Source organism: Panthera onca, chromosome E3 (assembly GCF_046562875.1).
Source record: "Panthera onca isolate mPanOnc1 chromosome E3, mPanOnc1 haplotype 2, whole genome shotgun sequence".
Classification (NCBI taxonomy): domain Eukaryota; kingdom Metazoa; phylum Chordata; class Mammalia; order Carnivora; family Felidae; genus Panthera; species Panthera onca.
Window position 1 is genome coordinate 8993846 of NC_138354.1, and position 17377 is coordinate 9011222.

Sequence of the window (17377 nt, forward strand, 5' to 3'; positions counted from 1 at the left end):
ATTGTTTGAGAAAAGAGAACAGTTAGGTGTCATCATTGAGAAGGGAGTGGGAGATACAGAGAGAGACCCCCCCCCCCCCGCCTCAAAAAAGCCATGATGAGGGGAGAATCATTCAGTAATGTCCTCATTCATTGGCTTGTGGGTGGAGAAAAATCTGGAATTGATCGACACAGGTGTGCATAACTTGGTCATGTCAGGAAACCTCAGGTACAGGAATTCGGACTTCCTCCCCACACTTTTATTGAGCACTTAACGAGACAGCCCTGTGCCAGCCAACGTACTCGTATTAGAATACTCTGTCCTTCGATTAGATGGCCTTATAGGTTTTGTTTTTTTTTTTTTTTTTTTTTTTTTTTTTTTTAATTTATTTTTGGGACAGAGAGAGACAGAGCATGAACAGGGGAGGGGCAGGGAGAGAGGGAGACACAGAATCGGAAACAGGCTCCAGGCTCCGAGCCATCAGCCCAGAGCCTGACGTGGGGCTCGAACTCACGGACCGCGAGATCGTGACCTGGCTGAAGTCGGACGCTTAACCAACTGTGCCACCCAGGCGCCCCAAGATGGCCTTATAGGTTTACCAGACAAGATTCATGAACACAGGTCTGGAAACTTGCCCAGGTCACCCAGCCAGTAAGTGTAGAGCTGGCATTTGAATCCCAGCAGTGTGACTCCAGAACCCACCATTCTAACCCCTGCACCACAGCGCTGTGCTGCTCTGGGGAGACGCTGTGTGTGGCCCGGACCTAGTGACAAGGGGCGCCCGTGCACTGCTCTTTTAGTGCCAGAGCTATAGGCTGAAGGCCGCTTTTTTTTTCTTTAATAGAAAATTTATTGTCAAATTGGTTTCCATGCAACACCCAGTGCTCATCCCAACAGGTGCCCTCCTCAATGCCCATCACCCACTTTCCCCTCCCTCCCACCCCCCATCAACCCTCAGTTTATTTTCAGTTTTTAAGAGTCTTTTATGGTTTGGCTCTCTTCCTCTCTTTTTTTTTCCCTTCCCCTCCCCCCTGGTCTTCTGTTAAGTTTCTCAGGATCCACATAAGAGTGAAAACATATAGTATCTGTCTTTCTCTGTATGACTTACTTCACTCAGCATCACACTCTCCAGTTCCATCCACGTTGCTACAAAAGGCCATATTTCATTCTTTCTCATTGCCACGTAGTATTCCGTTGTGTATATAAACCGCAATTTCTTTATCCATTCCTTAGTTGATGGACACTTAGGCTCTTTCCATAATTTGGCTTTTGTTCAAAGTGCTGCTATAAACATTGGGGTACAAGTGCCCCTGTGCATCAGCACTCCTGTATCCTTGAGTAAATTCCTAGCAGTGCTATTGCTGGGTCATAGGGTAGATCTATTTTTAATTTTCTGAGGAACCTCCACACTGTTTTCCAGAGCGGCTGCACCAGTTTGCATTCCCACCAACAGTGCAAGAGGGTTCCCGTTTCTCCACATCCTCTCCAGCATCTATAGTCTCCTGATTTGTTCGTTTTAGCCACTCTGAGCAGCGTGAGGTGGTATCTCAGTGTGGTTTTGATTTGTATTTCCCTGATGAGGAAGGCTGCTTCTTTAGTAACCTCCTGGTGCGTGCCTGCACATGCGTACATGTGATTATATATGATAGTTTTAAATATGGTTGCCCCCCCAGGGGTGCCTGGGTGGCTCAGCCAGTTAAGCATCTGACTTCGGCTCAGCTCATGATCTCACAGTTCATGAGTTTGAGCCCCGCATCGGGCTCTGCTGACAGCTCGGAGCCTGGAGCCTGCTTCAGATTCTGTGTCTCCCTCTCTCTCTCTGCCCTTCCCCTACTCATGCTGTCTCTCAAAAATGAATAAACGTTAAAAAAAAAAATTAAATATAGTTGCCCCTTACCCACTCACAGGTTCTGTTTGCGAAGTCTCCTGTTCACTAACACTTACTTGTAACCCTAAGATCAGTACTCATGGTGCTCTGTGGTCGTTTGCAGGCACAGAGTGGTGAGAAATCGGAGTTGCCTAATGCCCTGTTCCCAGCTGAGTTCAAGAAAAAACATTGTTTTTCTTGTTCAGCTCAAACGCATCATTTAGTAACAGTTTTTTTGGCTTTTTCTTGATTTTGCCTTTTTTTTTTTTAATTTTTTTTAACGTTTATTTTTGAGACAGAACATGAACGGGGGAGGGTCAGAGAGAGAGGGAGACACAGAATCTGAAACAGGCTCCAGGCTCTGAGCTGTCAGCCTAGAGCCCGACGCGGGGCTCGAACTCACGGACCGCGAGATCATGACCTGAGCCGAAGTCGGACACTTAACCGACTGAGCCACCCAGGCGCCACGATTTTGCCATTTTTAAAACGGCCCCGAAGCATAGTGCTCAAAGTATTTTGTCTAGTGTCCTAAGAGCAAGAAGGCCAGGATGTGCTTTCCTTACGTAAGCTTTGTCCGGGCATGAGTTACAGTGCTGTTGGCTGCAAGTTCATTGTTAGTGAATCAATATAAACGAAGGCTTTTTTAGTTTTATCTTTTAACGTTTTTATTTATTTTTGAGACAGAGAGAGACAGAGCATGAATGGGGGAGGGTCAGAGAGAGGGAGACACAGAATCTGAAACAGGCTACGGGCTCTGAGCTGTCAGCACAGGGGCCCGATGCGGGGCTCGAACTCACGGACTGCAAGATCGTGACCTGAGCTGAAGTCGGCGCTCAACCGACTGAGCCACCCAGGCGCCCCAGTTTTATCTTTTAAAGAGTTTATTCTTAATCTCTTCAGCTAGTGTGGGGCTTGAACTCACGACCCCGAGATCAAGAGTCGTGTGCTCTGCTGACTGAGCCAGCCAGCCACCCCCAACCAGGAATGCTTTTGAACAAACACATAAAACAAGGTTATGTGTTGATCAGTTGACGTGACCAAGTCCCATGTTTCCCCAGATGGCAGCGGCCGGGCAGTCACTAACACTCAGTGCTCGCAGTGACTTTGCAGAATGGAACTACCAGGAATAATGAGAACCAGCTGTGCATGTGTCAAGTGTGAGCGAGCCTGGGCTTCCAGAGAGTGGTGTTTGCTAATGCAGGGGATTGGACTTGACTGGTGTGTTCCCTGCGTGAACGGTACTTATCTCACTGGGCATCAGGAGCTGAACTCCTCAGTCCCGCTTGGCATGCAAGGCCACAGGTGTCACCTGGGAACCGGCACCCCCCCCCACCCATCCTTAGGTCTTCCCGAACAGGCTCATCTCCCACCATCTGAAAGGTGCTTTTATGGCACCTCCCCCTTCAGCGAGTAGCTCTCTCAGAGCAGAGAGAGCGGGAGTTCAGGCCAAGCCCTCATGCCCCAGGACTTCACGCACCTGCCCTGGTCGCCCTCCCTGTCGCTGGAGCCACTGTCCCCCCACCCACCCCACCCCCGCCCCAACAACCTCCAGCAGTTCTGGGGTCTCCCATTTGTGGCAACAGAGCAAAGCTCCAGGTTCTCCTGCACCTACCACGCCATTTATCTCCTCCCTTCTCAGCCCAAATCCCAGAGTTCTTCCGCCTCTGCAAGGTTTCACCCCCAAACTGAAAGCCTTCAGTTTCACCACATCCAGCCCGTGGAGGCATCTGCACAGTAGAGAAGCCTGAACTCTCAACATCTCTGACAGTGCTGCCTCCTGCCTTTCTTCCTGCCTTTCCCTGGCTGGCTTCTCTGCTCAAACTCGAAATGTTTGGGTGACCCAGTGCGCTGCCTTTTGTCGTCAACACCCAGGCCCCAGGAGATCTTAACCTGACCCGGGCTTCAAATACCATCCTCACTGGTGTGTTCTGAGTTTGTGGCTTCAGGTTCCCTTTGGAGCCTCAGCCCGGGTCCATGCCCCCACTCCCCTCTTGCTCTGCCTCTTCCTGTGCTGTCGGACCTCAGCTTTCCGCCCACTCTGTTCTGTTCCATTCTCTTCCTAGCATCCATCTCGTTTACTGGTCTGTACCCTGCCCCACCAGCACCCCTCCCCTCCCCACCTCAGAGCACCACGAGAGCAAGGACCTGCCTGTTCTGTCCTCTGCTGTACCTCTAGTGCCAGCACAGTGCCCGAGACACCACGGGTGCTGGATAAATGAGGGGTGACTGAGCAGATCTGTGACGGAAAGCAGGCAGGGAAGTTGCTCATACTGGAAAAATGGCCGCTACGGCAGGAAGAGCCTGAACAGGCGCATGTGGTCGTGTCTGCCGGAGGCCACTGGTGCCATGGCCCCGGCCACCGCGGAGCCCACCTCTGACATCTGGACTCCCCGACCGCGCCCCAGAGACCACCTCGTGGCAGCTCAGGCATTTGGGACAGCCACCCCAGCAGATTCTGCCACAGGCCCCCCTTCAGAAACATTGGTTTAACCTATCAAGGACTGTTGCTAGCTTACTCTCCTGTTTTCAACATTAACCCTTCTGGAAAAAGCGCGTTATTCAATTGAGTTAGAGGAGTGATGTTGCTTTTGGGAATGGGAACATCGCTAAATCAGTTTCGAGGCTGCATGGGAGAGTTGTGAGGACAGGCGTGCCTTCTCCTCCCCCGTGGAAGTTTATGTTTAGTCTTTGGCACACTTGATTTAAGTGAGCTACCGTTACCATATTTTAATATATTTCAGTCAAGAGAACACCCCTGTACGAGTCCTGAAGCAGTTTTCTTTTTCCACAGAATATAGCAAATTGTTGAACATGCCCGAAAGCTTAATCTGAAGGTTTCCTGAGTGTACCTGGCTCAGCAGTGGGGACGATGGTGAGCAAGACACAGGCCTTGCCTTTAAGGAGCTCCAGATCTGATAAGACACAGACAAGAAAAAGGTCAGCACAGTTGCACACAGCACAGGGTACAGCGTGGCATGTGACCCAGGCCTCGGGGATGAGGGCAGGTCTGAGCTGAGCTCCCGGGTAGCCCAGTAATGCAGGAGTTCTAAGAAACCAAGCCGAGGAGAAGCAGATGCCCTGTCATGGCCCTCAGTCACTAGGTGAGGGGACTGGAGTTGATCTAAGGCCCCAGGGAAAACTGAAGGGCTCAGTGGGGGCAGGGGAGAGACGGGAATTTTCCACTTTGTAGCGTGCAGATTAGATGGGAAGGGGACAGATGGAAGGCACTTGCAGTAACACAGTGCAGAGGTGACGAGGGCCTGAATTAGTCTGAGACCTGTGGAGACAAATGGGAGACTTCACAGGACTGGATGGGGATGGGAGTAATCATTAATGACAGATCTGTAATGTCACCAGCTGCATAGCCGCTGGGTTCCTGACACAGGTAACCCAGGACGTAGAGCAGGCATGTGAGGGAAGATGGGGAATTCAGCTGTGAGCATGGTGAGGTGGGGGCCCTTGGGCCACGCCCTGCCGGGCTGGGGTGACCATTTGGAGTCAACAGGCTGCTTGACACAAGGGGAATGGATGAAACCAGTCAGGGGAAATTGGAGAGACATCCACATCTAGGGGACAGAAGAGGAGGAGACTGCACAGAGGTTTAAAAAAAAAAAAAAAAAAAAAAGTGAGGTCACCAGAACAAGGAAAGAGATGTTTCTAGCTGGAACGACAGGTTCCTAAAGACAGAAAAGGGCACGGCTGACATCTGTCCCAGAGTCAGCACCATGCTGGCAGGCAGCTGCAGAGGGGCCGAGAAGGAGATGGTAAGAACAGGTCGCTTGAGAAGTTGGGCGTGAAGTGGAACGTGGTGGAAGGAGAGGTTGCGAGGGCTCAGGCTGAGTCAGAAAGGAGGCTGGGGGCAAAAAGCGGGTCTCAGCAGAGTCCAGGAAGCGAGGTGTTCGGCTGAGGACTGGGTGAGAAAGGGTCAGAAAGTGAGAGATGGGAACTGAAGATCTCATAAGGGGTAGTGACGAGGACCCGGCCATATGGCCAAGGGGACAGAACTGTCCGGACTGGTTCCATAGTCCAGGGCAGCTGAGAGGCCATCTGGATGAGAAGACTCAGGGAAGGGGACAGCAGGGCCACAGTCTTAGCTGAATAAGGGTATGCATTGATGGGGAAGATGAACGCGGTAGGCCCCCGGGATGTGCCTCCAAGAATTGGTCTTTTTCAAGCTGAGGCCTTGGGCAAGGGAGCAACTTGCCATGGCCAAACAGCTAGGGAAATCACAGCCCAGACTGTCACCCAGACATCCCAACTGGGTGGCTGGTCCCTGTGGGCCTTTCCCTCACTTCTGTGTAACTCACGCTCAACTACCTGTGCACCTGAGGGGCCCTCCAACTATTAGTATTGTAATTTGTACCACCTTTCAGCATGGTGCCAGCACCTTCCTTACTCGTCTAGGCGGGGAGGAGGGGGGAGCCATTTTCTGTGTTTGGTTAGGAAATGGACTCTGAAAAGCACAGGTAATTATGACTTAGATTTTCCTTTTGTCCAGACATGCTGGATAAATGTGCTTGAGGGTGGAGGCATCACTGACTAGTACCGAAAGCCTTCTAAAGGATGTGCAGTCAGATCAGACTCCAACGGTGAAAACTTAAGCAAGTGACTCTGTTGTGGAAAGAATGCTCATCTGTGATGCAATTACTCTGGTTTACCAAGTGTCGTCTTCCTGTTTTCCACATCATTTTACAAAGAGCTATTGCTTTTTGAGGATTTTGCCCTGTGAAATTCAGATGATCCCTTTCCTATAGCCATCTATAATGTGTGTGTGTTGATGGGGGAAGGTCGGTAATCAGACCCTGGGATTTCCCTATGCTGTGGTCTGTTTTAAGTGTCTTCCTGGATTAAAAGGTGTCGTTCTGGCTGTCAGCAATGGCCTCTAAAATGCGTCTTGAGAGATTAATGGATTTGGCCTGACATCCCTTAACCTCTCCTCTTACAATTGTCAGAAAACTTGGACTGGTTGACACGAGTGGAATTTTTCTTTCGTTTGGATAAATGTGTCACTGTCAGATGCTGTTGTGACAGATGGAAAAATCCTATGTAGGGCACGCAGGAAGGACTGTGAGGAAGGACTGCGAGGGGCCCTCTGGCACAGGGGTTGATATGAACCCATCCTGCCTCTTAATTATTCGTGTGCACTTCCTGAAAAACGTTCCTGTTTTAGATCTCAGTATAACAGCTTGGTGGAGGTCTATCAGGGGCCCAGCAAGTTGCACCCAGCCTAGGACCCCAAGTGTCTCCCTGGGCCTGTGGGTAGGGGGTGCGGCGGATGACCACCTGACCAGCTCCTGCACACTCTACGGAGTGCCAGGGTCCACCCTGGCGAGCGGGTGTGGCTGCCTGAACCCTTACCAAACAGAGCCTCACCTTCCAGCCCTTTACCGCACTCACCTCACACCCACCCGCCCGGTGGCCTGGTAATGGGATACCTGTTCCCTCTCCCCACGGGGCGTGCCCTTCTGGTCTCTCCCCAGCCCTCCACCTGGCCCACAGCCAGTCCTGGGCATCCTTTGAGGCTCACCCTGGGGATTCTGTGCTCCTTTCCTCTACTCAGACCCACGCACTCGGGCCGAGCAGGGCTCACCCTGTCCTGGACCTGTTGTCCAGATCCAGGGACCCAGAGAAGCGCGACCACATCGTCCTGTGTTCCGTCGTCAGGGCCGGGCGCCCGCGCGGCTGGGGGGAAAAGGAAGGGAGGATGGTGAAAGCGAGGGATGCCCAGGCTTCCGGCCCCCTTCGCGGCAGCGCCAATCCGAGTGCACTGTGGCCCACGGCACGCCCGCCGGGGAAACGGGAGAGATGCGCACCTTTTACCGGTTTCCGCTCCCCGGCTTCCGGCCGGGTGGTCCAGGCTAGAACGGATCCCCGAAGCCGGGGTGTAAGGCAGGAGGGGCGGCGAGTCCCGCCCCTCCCCTCCCCTCCTGGCCAGCCAGATCACGTGGTCCGTAGCGCCCCCAAGGGCCAGCCACGTGACGGCGGCTCGCCGTTGCCTTGGCAGCGGCTGCGGTGGCCTGCGGGGGTGGGGCAGCCCGCGGGGGCGGGGCCGGGGAGGGGGGGACCCGGCGGGACGCACGGAAGGAGGGAGGGGGCCGTGCTCAGCGCCCCGGCCGGGCCACGGGGCCACAGGGCAACACGGCCACGCCGCATGCCACAAGCCTGAGTGGGAGCGGAGCCGGCCGACAGGCAGGGCAGCTCGGTGAGTGCTGGCCGTGGGGGGCGGTTGGCGGAGTGGGGGGGGAGGTACCCCGCCCTGTTGGGGGACCAAAATTGCAATGGGAGACTCGACGCGGGGGAGGGGGTGGGCTTTCTCCTGGGCTGGTTTGGGATGGGGTGGCTGCGGATTTGGAGGGTGGCCAGGGGACCCCAACCCTAAGGGATCCTGGGAGGAGTGCGGCGCTGAGAAGACTTGGAAGTCCAGAACAGGGGCCGAGTGCGGGTCCTGCTTCTACTGAGGCTTTGCTAGGGGAAGGGACAGAGATGCAGGTAGACGCTTCTGGGAGAACCCTGTGGAGGCTGCGGGGGCCCCTGCGCCCCCGCCCCGCGCGGGTGTGACAGAGTCTGACACGCCATTGCTCATGCCCCAGATGTTTAAAGGAAGTTAAGACAGGCAAACCCCAAACCTACAGCCTAGAAATGTTTCAGGCAGGCCTGCCAAGGAGAATAAATAGCTCATCTTTAGAGACACCATTATTCTTCAAGAGCTTTTTTTTCTGACTGCTCCTTATATATAAAAAACAAACAAAAAAGCCTCCGTGAAGTTTAGCCAGGAGGGCATCCTTTGAAGCCTCTGTCACCTGACAGAGATGTCAATTTTCATCTTGTCCCACCCCACCGCTACCCCAGCCCAGAGTGTGAGAACTCTGCCTCTCCTGGGGCAGGGGGAGGGGGCCTGGCAGAAGGTAGGACACCTGGACTGGGACGGTTAGGTGGGATATGAATCCAGTCCAGGCTACTCCTTCAGCAGGAAGTGGCCTCTCTATCTCCAGGACCCACAGGCCTGCCTCAAGACCCAGGCTCCAAGCAGACGGACAGCCTGGCCTTCCTTCCACTCCCTGCCACTCAGAGGACATCTGCAGGGCCAAGACTGCCCGGGCACTACCCAGAGGCCAGTGTCAGCCCTCATTGCCCCCAAAGCCCTCCCTTTCCACCCTCCAGCTTGAGCCCAGCCCGGGCCCACTGATGGCCTCCGGGCTTGTCTTTTCACCCTTTGGAGGCAACCAGGTCCTCCTGCTCCTCCCAGGCAGCCAAACATTTCAGCGGACAATCACCCAGACCACACCGACCCCAGGCTGCTGCCCCCTTCACTAGCTCCTTCAAAGCCCCTGCAGCCTGGCACCACCATAGAGTCCAGCACGGTCACACTGCCTGGGCTGCCTTGGGCTCCACACACTTACCACATCCTGCTTTCCACCTACATTTCCCTGACTCCCTCTGCAGCCAGCCTTCCTGCCACATCCCTTGTCTCTCAGAACCCTCCCATGAGGGCAGAATCTCGTCTTTGAGGGAGGGTCCCTCTTTGCAAGTACTGCCTTTACTACCTATGTCCTTGACTCCTGTCCTTGCTCCCTAGCAGGGACCTTCTCCTTGCCCAAAGTGGCTCCTTTGTCCTCACACCCCCTCCACGAAAGCAGCATTTAGCTCATTGGGTGAAAATCCCCCCCCTTATGTTGCTTCCCCACCCAACTCACAGGATCCTCACCATTTTCATCGCTGATGCCTAAATACCAAATGCAATCTGACCTTAAAGCCCAGTAAGAAGTGTCTTTTGGATGGAGAATGGAGAGATGGCTACTCTGTGAAGGCAAAGGTTGTGCCTTTCACCCATCCACCTGCCATATGCTGTCTTCCTCATACCTGTTGGCTGGCTTCTGTTATGTATGGATAAAGAAAGGAGGAAAAGTTAATTTCCAAATGATGCCATTCTAAATTATTTGGTGCTGACCAACGGATTAGTTAGTGAGCAATGTTTCTCTTAATTCTTCCCGAAGGAAGGGACGGTCCAGTGATTGAAGAGCTGGAAAGCAATGCTTCTGGCTGCAGACAGGGGCATGGGGCAGTGACCAGGGCTCCCAAGCCAACTTTCCTAGAAACGACCTAGTAATTGGTATCCCCTGGCAGAAATAGGAGAACACAGAACTGTTCCCCAGAGTCCTGTTGGCCAGGAAAAGCTGTACCTCTGCAGCCGAGTAGAGAACAAAGAGGAAAGCACCCCAAAAGAGAGAGCTCTTCTCCACCTCTAGGACCCTCCCATAGAACCCTTTCAGAGATTGGTGTGGATAGATCAAGTTTGGGGCATTTCCACAGCCACTGACCCTGGTAAACACCCCTTATACCACCTACCCACCCCCAGCTCTGCTCCCTGGGACCTAGAAACACTGATCTGTTTGTAATAGCCTTAAGTTGGCTTTTTGTGGGGCCTATGCGGGCCTGAACATACAAGTTCACATCTGATGCCAAGTGAGCTGCGAGGTGCCGATGCCCTTGAAGTCTGCCCTGCAGATTAATTAGAACCGATCCTGGCGTGCTGCTGCGCAGGCCGGTCCCTTGGGCCACATGAGACCGCCAATCCCCTATTTGGATTAGTGGAGATTTGGGTTTAAATTCACAAGTCTTGACAGATCGGCCCTTCTGATCTTCATTCCGTGTTACTGTCAAACCTGATATCTACCTGGGATGACCGCAGAGGTCTCTGGTCTCCGTTTCTCTGTAACATGTGCTCATGTCAGTTGGTGGATTCAGCTTTTCCTTTTGCTCAGGGTTTCCACTGCAGCCTGGATGTGGCTTTTCCTTCAGTTATATAAACCAAGTGTTTTTGGGGGTGAACTGCGCTGATTAAAATTTAAATTGGATTTGAGAAATTAGCTGCTGTTTGGAATTATTATTATTTTTTTCTTGTGGTGGGACCCTAGACACTGAAAAGCAGTTTTGAGTCTTTGGGTCTGTTATTTTGTTTAAGAGCCTTGTAAGGGTGGGGATGTCCCCCACAAGGTCAGAAAGTTCAGATGTCGTGCTCAAGATCACATGATAGATTAAAATCCAGGCCTAGCAACTAGGTCCTAGGGTCTCTGTAAATGCTATAGCTCCCTATTCCCTGAGGATAGCAACAGATTGGAAGGTTCCTTAGGTGCTTTGGGGCTGACCTTAGAATTCCATTCACCCACATTTGACTGGAGCCTTTCTAACATAGGGATGGAAGGCCGGATTCTAGCTTTGTGGAGGGAGGCACAGTGGACACTGTGGTGGTTCCTGGAAGTGTACTCCTGACCCTCCTCGCCCACAGATGGTCCCCACGGTCCTGTGTTAGGGATCAGGGTCCCATACTCCCACTACCCCCCAGTGTCAGGTATAGACAGCAGGTCCCAGAGAAGGTCAACTTGCTTGGCTTCTGGCTTTTCCAGGTCCCGGGAACCCTCTGGGATGCCTGAGAGTATCTGCCTCCTGCCCCCAGCCTGGCTCCCACCATGAGCGCCGAGCTCAACGTGCCTGTGGACCCCTCCACTCCTGCCTGCTCTGAACCCGGCCACAAGGGCATGGATTACCGGGACTGGGTCCGCCGCAGCTACCTGGAACTGGTCACGTCCAACCACCACTCTGTGCAGGCGCTCTCCTGGAGGAAGCTCTACCTGAGCAGAGCCAAGCTGAAGGCCTCCAGCCGGACCTCCGCCCTGCTGTCAGGCTTCGCCATGGTGAGTGCAGACACGTGGTGGGGAACGCGGCCTGCAAAATGGGCTTTTGCTGTCGAGATCCTATGATGCTTCAGGGAGCAAAGTACTCCCTCTAGGCCCCACTGGCAGACAGGCTGGCTGCCAAGGATGGTCCCCAAGCAGTTACCTGGCAAGGAGGTTGAGAGTAATCAAAATAGCTTCAGTATGCAGGGAGAGAAGTACCCCCTGTGTGCTCCCACCTTGGGCACCTCTCAAGACTTTGGAAAATCTGAAGGATTTGAGCAGGACTCTTGCAATGATTGGGGTTTGCTCAGTTTGGCCCAACTCAGGACGCAGATGCCCCCCAAATGTGGCCCCTGGGGTGACGGAGCAGAGCCTCTGACCTGACTCCTAGCTGCCAGGCCACTGCCTTCCTTCTGAGTCATTTCCCAGCACAGGAGTCAGTCTTGGGCCAAACTGCGGGCCCTGAGAAGGGCCATGTCACCTGTTGACCTCAAAGTCCCTGACTCACATCCCTTCAGGGAATTGTCCCAGAAGGTGAAGATGCCAGGACTCAGAGTGAGAACGCAGGGAGGGCCACCCCTCTTTCTTCTCCATTGAGTGGAAATAATTTTTTTCTTTAAAAAAAAAAATTTTTTTTTAATGTTTATTTATTTTTGAGAGAGAGATAGAGAATGTGAAGGAGGGGCAGAGAGAGAGGGAGACAGAATCCGAAGCAGGCTCCAGGCTCTGAGCTGTCAGCACAGACCCCGACACCGGGCTCGAACTCACGGACCGCGAGATCATGACCTGAGCCAAAGTCAAATGCTTAACTGACTGAGCCACCTAGGCACCTACCCCCCTTTTTTTTTAAAGTTTATTTTTGAGAGAGAGACAGAGTATTAGGGGAGGGGCAGAGAGAGAGAGGAAAACAGAATCTGAAACAGGCTCCAAGCTCTGAGCTGTCAGCACAGAGCCTGACACCGGGCTCGAACTCTGAACAGTGAGATCATGACCTGAGCTGAAGTCGGATGCTTAACCAACTGAGCCACCCAGGTGCCCCTTTAAAAATTTTTTTTAATGTTTATTTTGAGAGAAAGCAAACATGCAAGCGGGGGAGGGGCAGAGAGGGACAGAATCCCAAGGAGGCTCCATGCTGTCCGTCAGCACAGAGCCCCACTTGGGGATCCATCCCAGCAACCGTGAGATCATGACCTGAGCCAATATTAAGAGTCAGACACTTAATGGACAGAGCCACCCAGGCACCCCCAGGTCAGTAGTTTAAAGCAAAGCCTTTATTTATGTGTTGTATTGTGTTATTTATTTATTTTTAACATAACACCAAAAGCATAAAATCATATGGTGCACAACTTTGGCATATAGTTATTTTCTTCCTGTGGTTTCCATCACATGCAAAAGATAGAATGTTTTCTCAAGCTTAATTGTACGGAATGCGGGTAAGAAGTTTAAACGACTCTATGAAGGCTTGTTTTCCACATGGCAGAATTATAGTCTCAGGTTAGGTTTGTCTGGCTCGCGCTTGTGTTTTTAACTCTGGAAAACACACTGTGAGAAGTGCTGCGTGATGTGATGCAGTAAGACAGTTTCCTTTGTGCGCGGGGCCCGGGTCTCCGAAGTCCCTTCCTGTCTGCAGCTGTCTTCTTAGACCCCCGCCTTCCCAACACTCAGATCTCCAAACTCTGAGAAGCTTCGCGGTCTTTCCCAGCCAACGAAAGTCTCACCCAAGTTGAAGCCTCCCAAACTGCTTGTTTAAAGGCCCTGTGCATAAGGTTCTAAAACCTAGATCGAATTCTGGAGGACTAGTCTGACACTTACCGGCAGCCCGCAGGGGTACGAAGTGGTCTTAGGTTGAAGATAGTGACCGCAGGCAGAGACCAGGATGGCAGGGCCTGGATGCATCCTGCAGGTTGCTGTCTGTCCTTAGCTTGGCAGTGGCAGTCACACTTGCCAGTGATCAGTCGTTCATTTCTTCAACATTTATGGGGCATCTCCTCTACCAGCAAATGCTTCCTTAAGCAACCCGGGATACACTTCAGAAGCCATGCGGTGCCCTCACCTTCTCTTCTAGAAGGTTCCTCTCATGGGGGCGGCCACGGCCTAATACGCACCGGACATTCCGTGGTAATGGTGAAAACCGGAAAGCAGCAGAACCAGGGGTGGGAAAGCAGCAGTGGGCCCACTAGATTAACACGCACCTGCAGGCCAGGTAACTATTCAGACTGTGGAGCAGCTTGCGAGAAAAAAGACCAACACAGATCATCGGATAGGATCTCAACAGTGGAAACCATGGCTGAACAAGGGCGGGCCAAGAAAAAGTGAAGAGTCCGTTTGCTAGGTGTCCCCGATTAGAATTGCAAAGCTGTTCTTTTGCCCCACAGCGAGCATTTATGCCTAACCTTAAGCCCGTTTGTTCATGTTTATCCTTCTGCTAACACAGAGAGCCAGTGAACCGTGGCCGCCTCATAAAATCTTTGCATAAACACATTGAAAAATGGCCTTTCGGCCTTTTCTCTCCATGAGGCTGAACAAAACTGCTTTCCTACTGCAGGCCCTTTAATTATCTTTGTTTCTTACCTCAATGCCCTCTGTGTTTTACAACGCCTTTTTGTTGAGCCATGTCCTTTGTGGTAACGAGAGCCTGCCCAGGCCACAGGGGTCACTGAGAAAAGACCACGCCCTCAACGCGTGTCCTATGGCAACTGTATGGAGCAGTGATCGGTTCTGAGTTTCTGTTCAGCTGTGGTCCACTGGCACTGCCGTGTCTTCTTTTTACCAACCAAATGTTCCATCTGTGCTGAAAGGATGAGTCTCTCACTCTAGGAGGCAGGACTTGCTAGAAGTTGTGAAGTTGTCTTTCTTGTAAAAATTTAAAAACAGAAGATGGCTCGGATCTAGGAAGCGAACGCAGTGGGTGGAGAAGCCTTCCTCTGGCTTCTCTCTTTCTGCCTCCCCGTCCCCCTTCCTTGACTGGTCTGGTTTCTTACCTGTGGGCACCTGGGGGAAGACCCTTGGTGAGCCCCGGAGTCCTTGCCAGGCCTGGACTGCACCATCCGCTGGGGGTGGTCCACTGTGCTGAGGGGCAGGGGAATGCCAGGCCACAGAGGGAGAAGTTCCCGGTAGCCTGGGTCCGCCCTGGGGGAAGTGGGGGAGGGCCACGTTGCCCAGCCTGTAGTGTGAATGCCCTTTAGGGCCTGTGGTGAGCAAATCCTGCCTGACTGGCTGTAGACATTCGCTACTACAGAGCTAGGCTGGGGCTTCTGGTTCCCTCTGTGGGTCTTTTTTCCCTTTTATTTAAAATTAGTTTTGGGGCGCCTGGCTGGTTCAGTTGGTAGAGCTTGTGACTCTTGATCTCGGGGTCATGGATTAAAAATTTTTTTTTCGTCAGGGGCACCTGGGTGGCTCAGTCGGTTAGGCGTCTGACTCTTGGTTTCGACTCAGGTCATGATCTCATGGTTCGTGGGTTCGAGCCCCACATTGGGCTCTGTGCTGACAGTGTGGAGTCTGCCTGGGATTCTCTCTCTCCCCCTCCCTGTATGTTCCTCCCCCACTTGGGCTTTCTCTCCCTTTTGCTCTGTTCCTTTGTCACTTGTGCTTGCTCTCCCAAAATAAATTTAAAAATTTTTTTAATTAAAAAAGTCGTTTTTATTTTATCAAAATGAATACGTGCATGCAGTTTAAAACCAAAGTGCTGCTGCAGGGCATGTAAACCACCCCAGCAACCCTGGCTGCCCACCCCCGGCCAGCTGCAGCGCCCTCAGGCTCTTCGTTCTGAAAAACTTTCTCCAGACTGCTGTTTCTCGATTTATCCATCTCAGGCATTACCTATTGGCCCGGGCTTCCTGTGACTGCGGTTGATGACTCAGCTCTTTTCCCAGCCCAGCCCCCTCCCCACAGCCTCCCCCATCACCGTTGCCCTCATTTTTTGTTTCCATTCCTGGCCTTTGAGATGCGGGCTTCTCCCCCGGGGCTTCTAGGGCTGTGAGCTGCACCCTGTGGCCTGTGTGAGGCTGTCTGGGCGTGCACCTCTGAGTCTGGGAACCTGGGGACCCACGGGAGCCTCCATGATTTCTTTTTTTTTTTTTTTTTTTTTTTTTTTTTTACTTTTTGAAAGGTTAGCTTTTAGTTTTTGAAAAACAGCCATTGTCTTGCAGCTAAGTCAGCAGCAAAGCCACCTGTTCCCAGGGAAGGGTGGCCTCCGCCCTGGGTCAGAGCTCGGTACCCCTCTGGGCTGGGAGGGCCCCCCCAGGGGGTGAGCCCCACTGCCCCCCACCTTGTGCTTTAATCTCTCCTGCATTTTCTAGGTTCTTCCTTAGTGAGATGTGTCCTTTAGTTCATCAGAAAACAGGAGAGTTGGAAGTATGTGGACAGTGAGGTGGGAGCCCTCTGCCGCGAGTGGGCCCCGCATGGGGAGGTGGGGGGGCGGCTGCGGGCACCCCGGCCCAGCCTCGCCTGCTCTGCATTGCAGGTGGCCATGGTGGAGGTGCAGCTGGAGACGCAGTACCAGTACCCGCGGCCGCTGCTCATCGCCTTCAGCGCCTGCACCACGGTGCTGGTGGCCGTGCACCTCTTTGCCCTGCTCATCAGCACGTGCATCCTGCCCAACGTGGAGGCCGTGAGCAACATCCACAACCTCAACTCCATCAGCGAGTCCCCGCACGAGCGCATGCACCCCTACATCGAGCTGGCCTGGGGCTTCTCGACCGTGCTGGGGATCCTGCTCTTCCTGGCCGAGGTGGTGCTGCTCTGCTGGATCAAGTTCCTGCCCGTGGACGCGCGGCGCCAGCCCGGCCCCCCGCCCGGCCCCGGCGGCCACACGGGCTGGCAGGCCGCGCTCGTGTCCACCATCATCATGGTGCCCGTAGGTCTCATCTTTGTGGTCTTCACCATCCACTTCTACCGCTCGCTGGTACGCCACAAAACCGAGCGGCATAACCGCGAGATCGAGGAGCTGCACAAGCTCAAGGTGCAGCTGGACGGGCACGAACGCAGCCTGCAGGTCGTGTGAGGGCGCGGCGCCCCGGGCACAGGCCAGCAGCACCGCCCCCCCCCACCCTCCCATCCCCTGGGAGCCAGCGATGAGCTGCTTGCCTTCCGGGGAGCATCACACGGGAACGTGGGGATTCCTGACAAGGCTGCCTAGGCACTGCCAGAAAGTTCCAGACCAAAGTCTCGTCCCTGTCTTCATGTCGGAGAACCTGGCTGGATGATGCTCCCGCAGAAAGTGGAAATCTGTAGTTGAAAGAGAGACTCTGTTGCCAAGAGTTGAGAGCAAAAAAAAAAAAACAAAACAAAAACCAAAACCTGAGTCCTTGGGCCTGGGGATTCTCTGCGGCAGGGGACAGGGCTCCAGGCAGCACCCAGGTGTCATGGGCAAGGGCAATCTCAGACACGTGGAACAGGCGGCCAGCAGAGGTGGGAGAGCAAGGGGAGGGCGGAGAGTTTCAGAGAAGGGATTGCCCCGTGACACGTGAGGTGGGTCTCCTGGCGGCTGGGTGTCTGATGAGAGGGGGTACAGGCCCACAGCTTTGCCTGGTGGTTTCCTCCGCTGCCCTGGGGGGAATCAGTGGCCTGGCTCACAGGAGGAGGGCAGGAACCTGGAGCACGGGTCCGCTCAGCTGGTGTCGCCGGTGCTCAGCCAGCCATCAGACTTGTCAGGCCCCTGGGAAGCCATCCAAGGATGGAGGCCTGATGGGGCTGGCAAGGCACATCTGTGGGCATCCCGTGTGAAAGGCCCTCTTGAGGAGACTTTTAACTGAGGGGTGCTCTGAGGCACACTGGGCTCAAATTCTCTCTTTCTAGCCAGCCTGGAGCCCAGTCACAATGACCCAACAAAGCCACTGGGTCGGGGAAAGGGCTCAAG

The 17377-nt window shown here is 53.5% G+C and overlaps 1 protein-coding gene and 1 long non-coding RNA gene across 3 annotated transcripts; one reads left to right on the forward strand and one right to left on the reverse strand.

Moving 5' to 3' along the window:
• Window positions 1-4670: 4670 nt before the first annotated feature.
• LOC132688795 (uncharacterized) lies at window positions 4671-7750 on the reverse strand. Its single transcript, XR_013552813.2, has 3 exons — window positions 7660-7750; window positions 7374-7528; window positions 4671-4758 (listed from the first exon to the last, which is right to left on the reverse strand). It is a non-coding gene; the product is annotated as an uncharacterized LOC132688795 (long non-coding RNA).
• ORAI2 (ORAI calcium release-activated calcium modulator 2) lies at window positions 4687-16817 on the forward strand. Of its 2 annotated transcripts, none has more exons than XM_078439784.2 (3): window positions 4687-4783; window positions 11251-11538; window positions 15983-16817. In XM_078439784.2, exons 2-3 carry the CDS (start codon window positions 11314-11316, stop codon window positions 16520-16522), a joined length of 765 nt encoding a protein of 254 aa, XP_078295910.1. In that variant the 5' UTR covers window positions 4687-4783; window positions 11251-11313; the 3' UTR covers window positions 16523-16817. The 2 variants fall into 2 exon arrangements, with proteins under 2 accessions (XP_078295910.1, XP_060505228.1); XM_060649245.3 differs by lacking the exon at window positions 4687-4783 and adding an exon at window positions 7919-8048.
• The last annotated feature ends 560 nt before the right edge of the window (window positions 16818-17377 follow it).

Bases quoted from the DNA above. Each gene is read 5' to 3' on its own strand.
- ORAI2 (XM_078439784.2), top strand. From the start codon at position 11,314: ATGAGCGCCGAGCTCAACGTGCCTGTGGACCCCTCCACTCCTGCCTGC. The intron at 11,539-15,982 runs GTGAGTGCAGAC...TCTGCATTGCAG, and splicing joins TGCTGTCAGGCTTCGCCATG to GTGGCCATGGTGGAGGTGCA.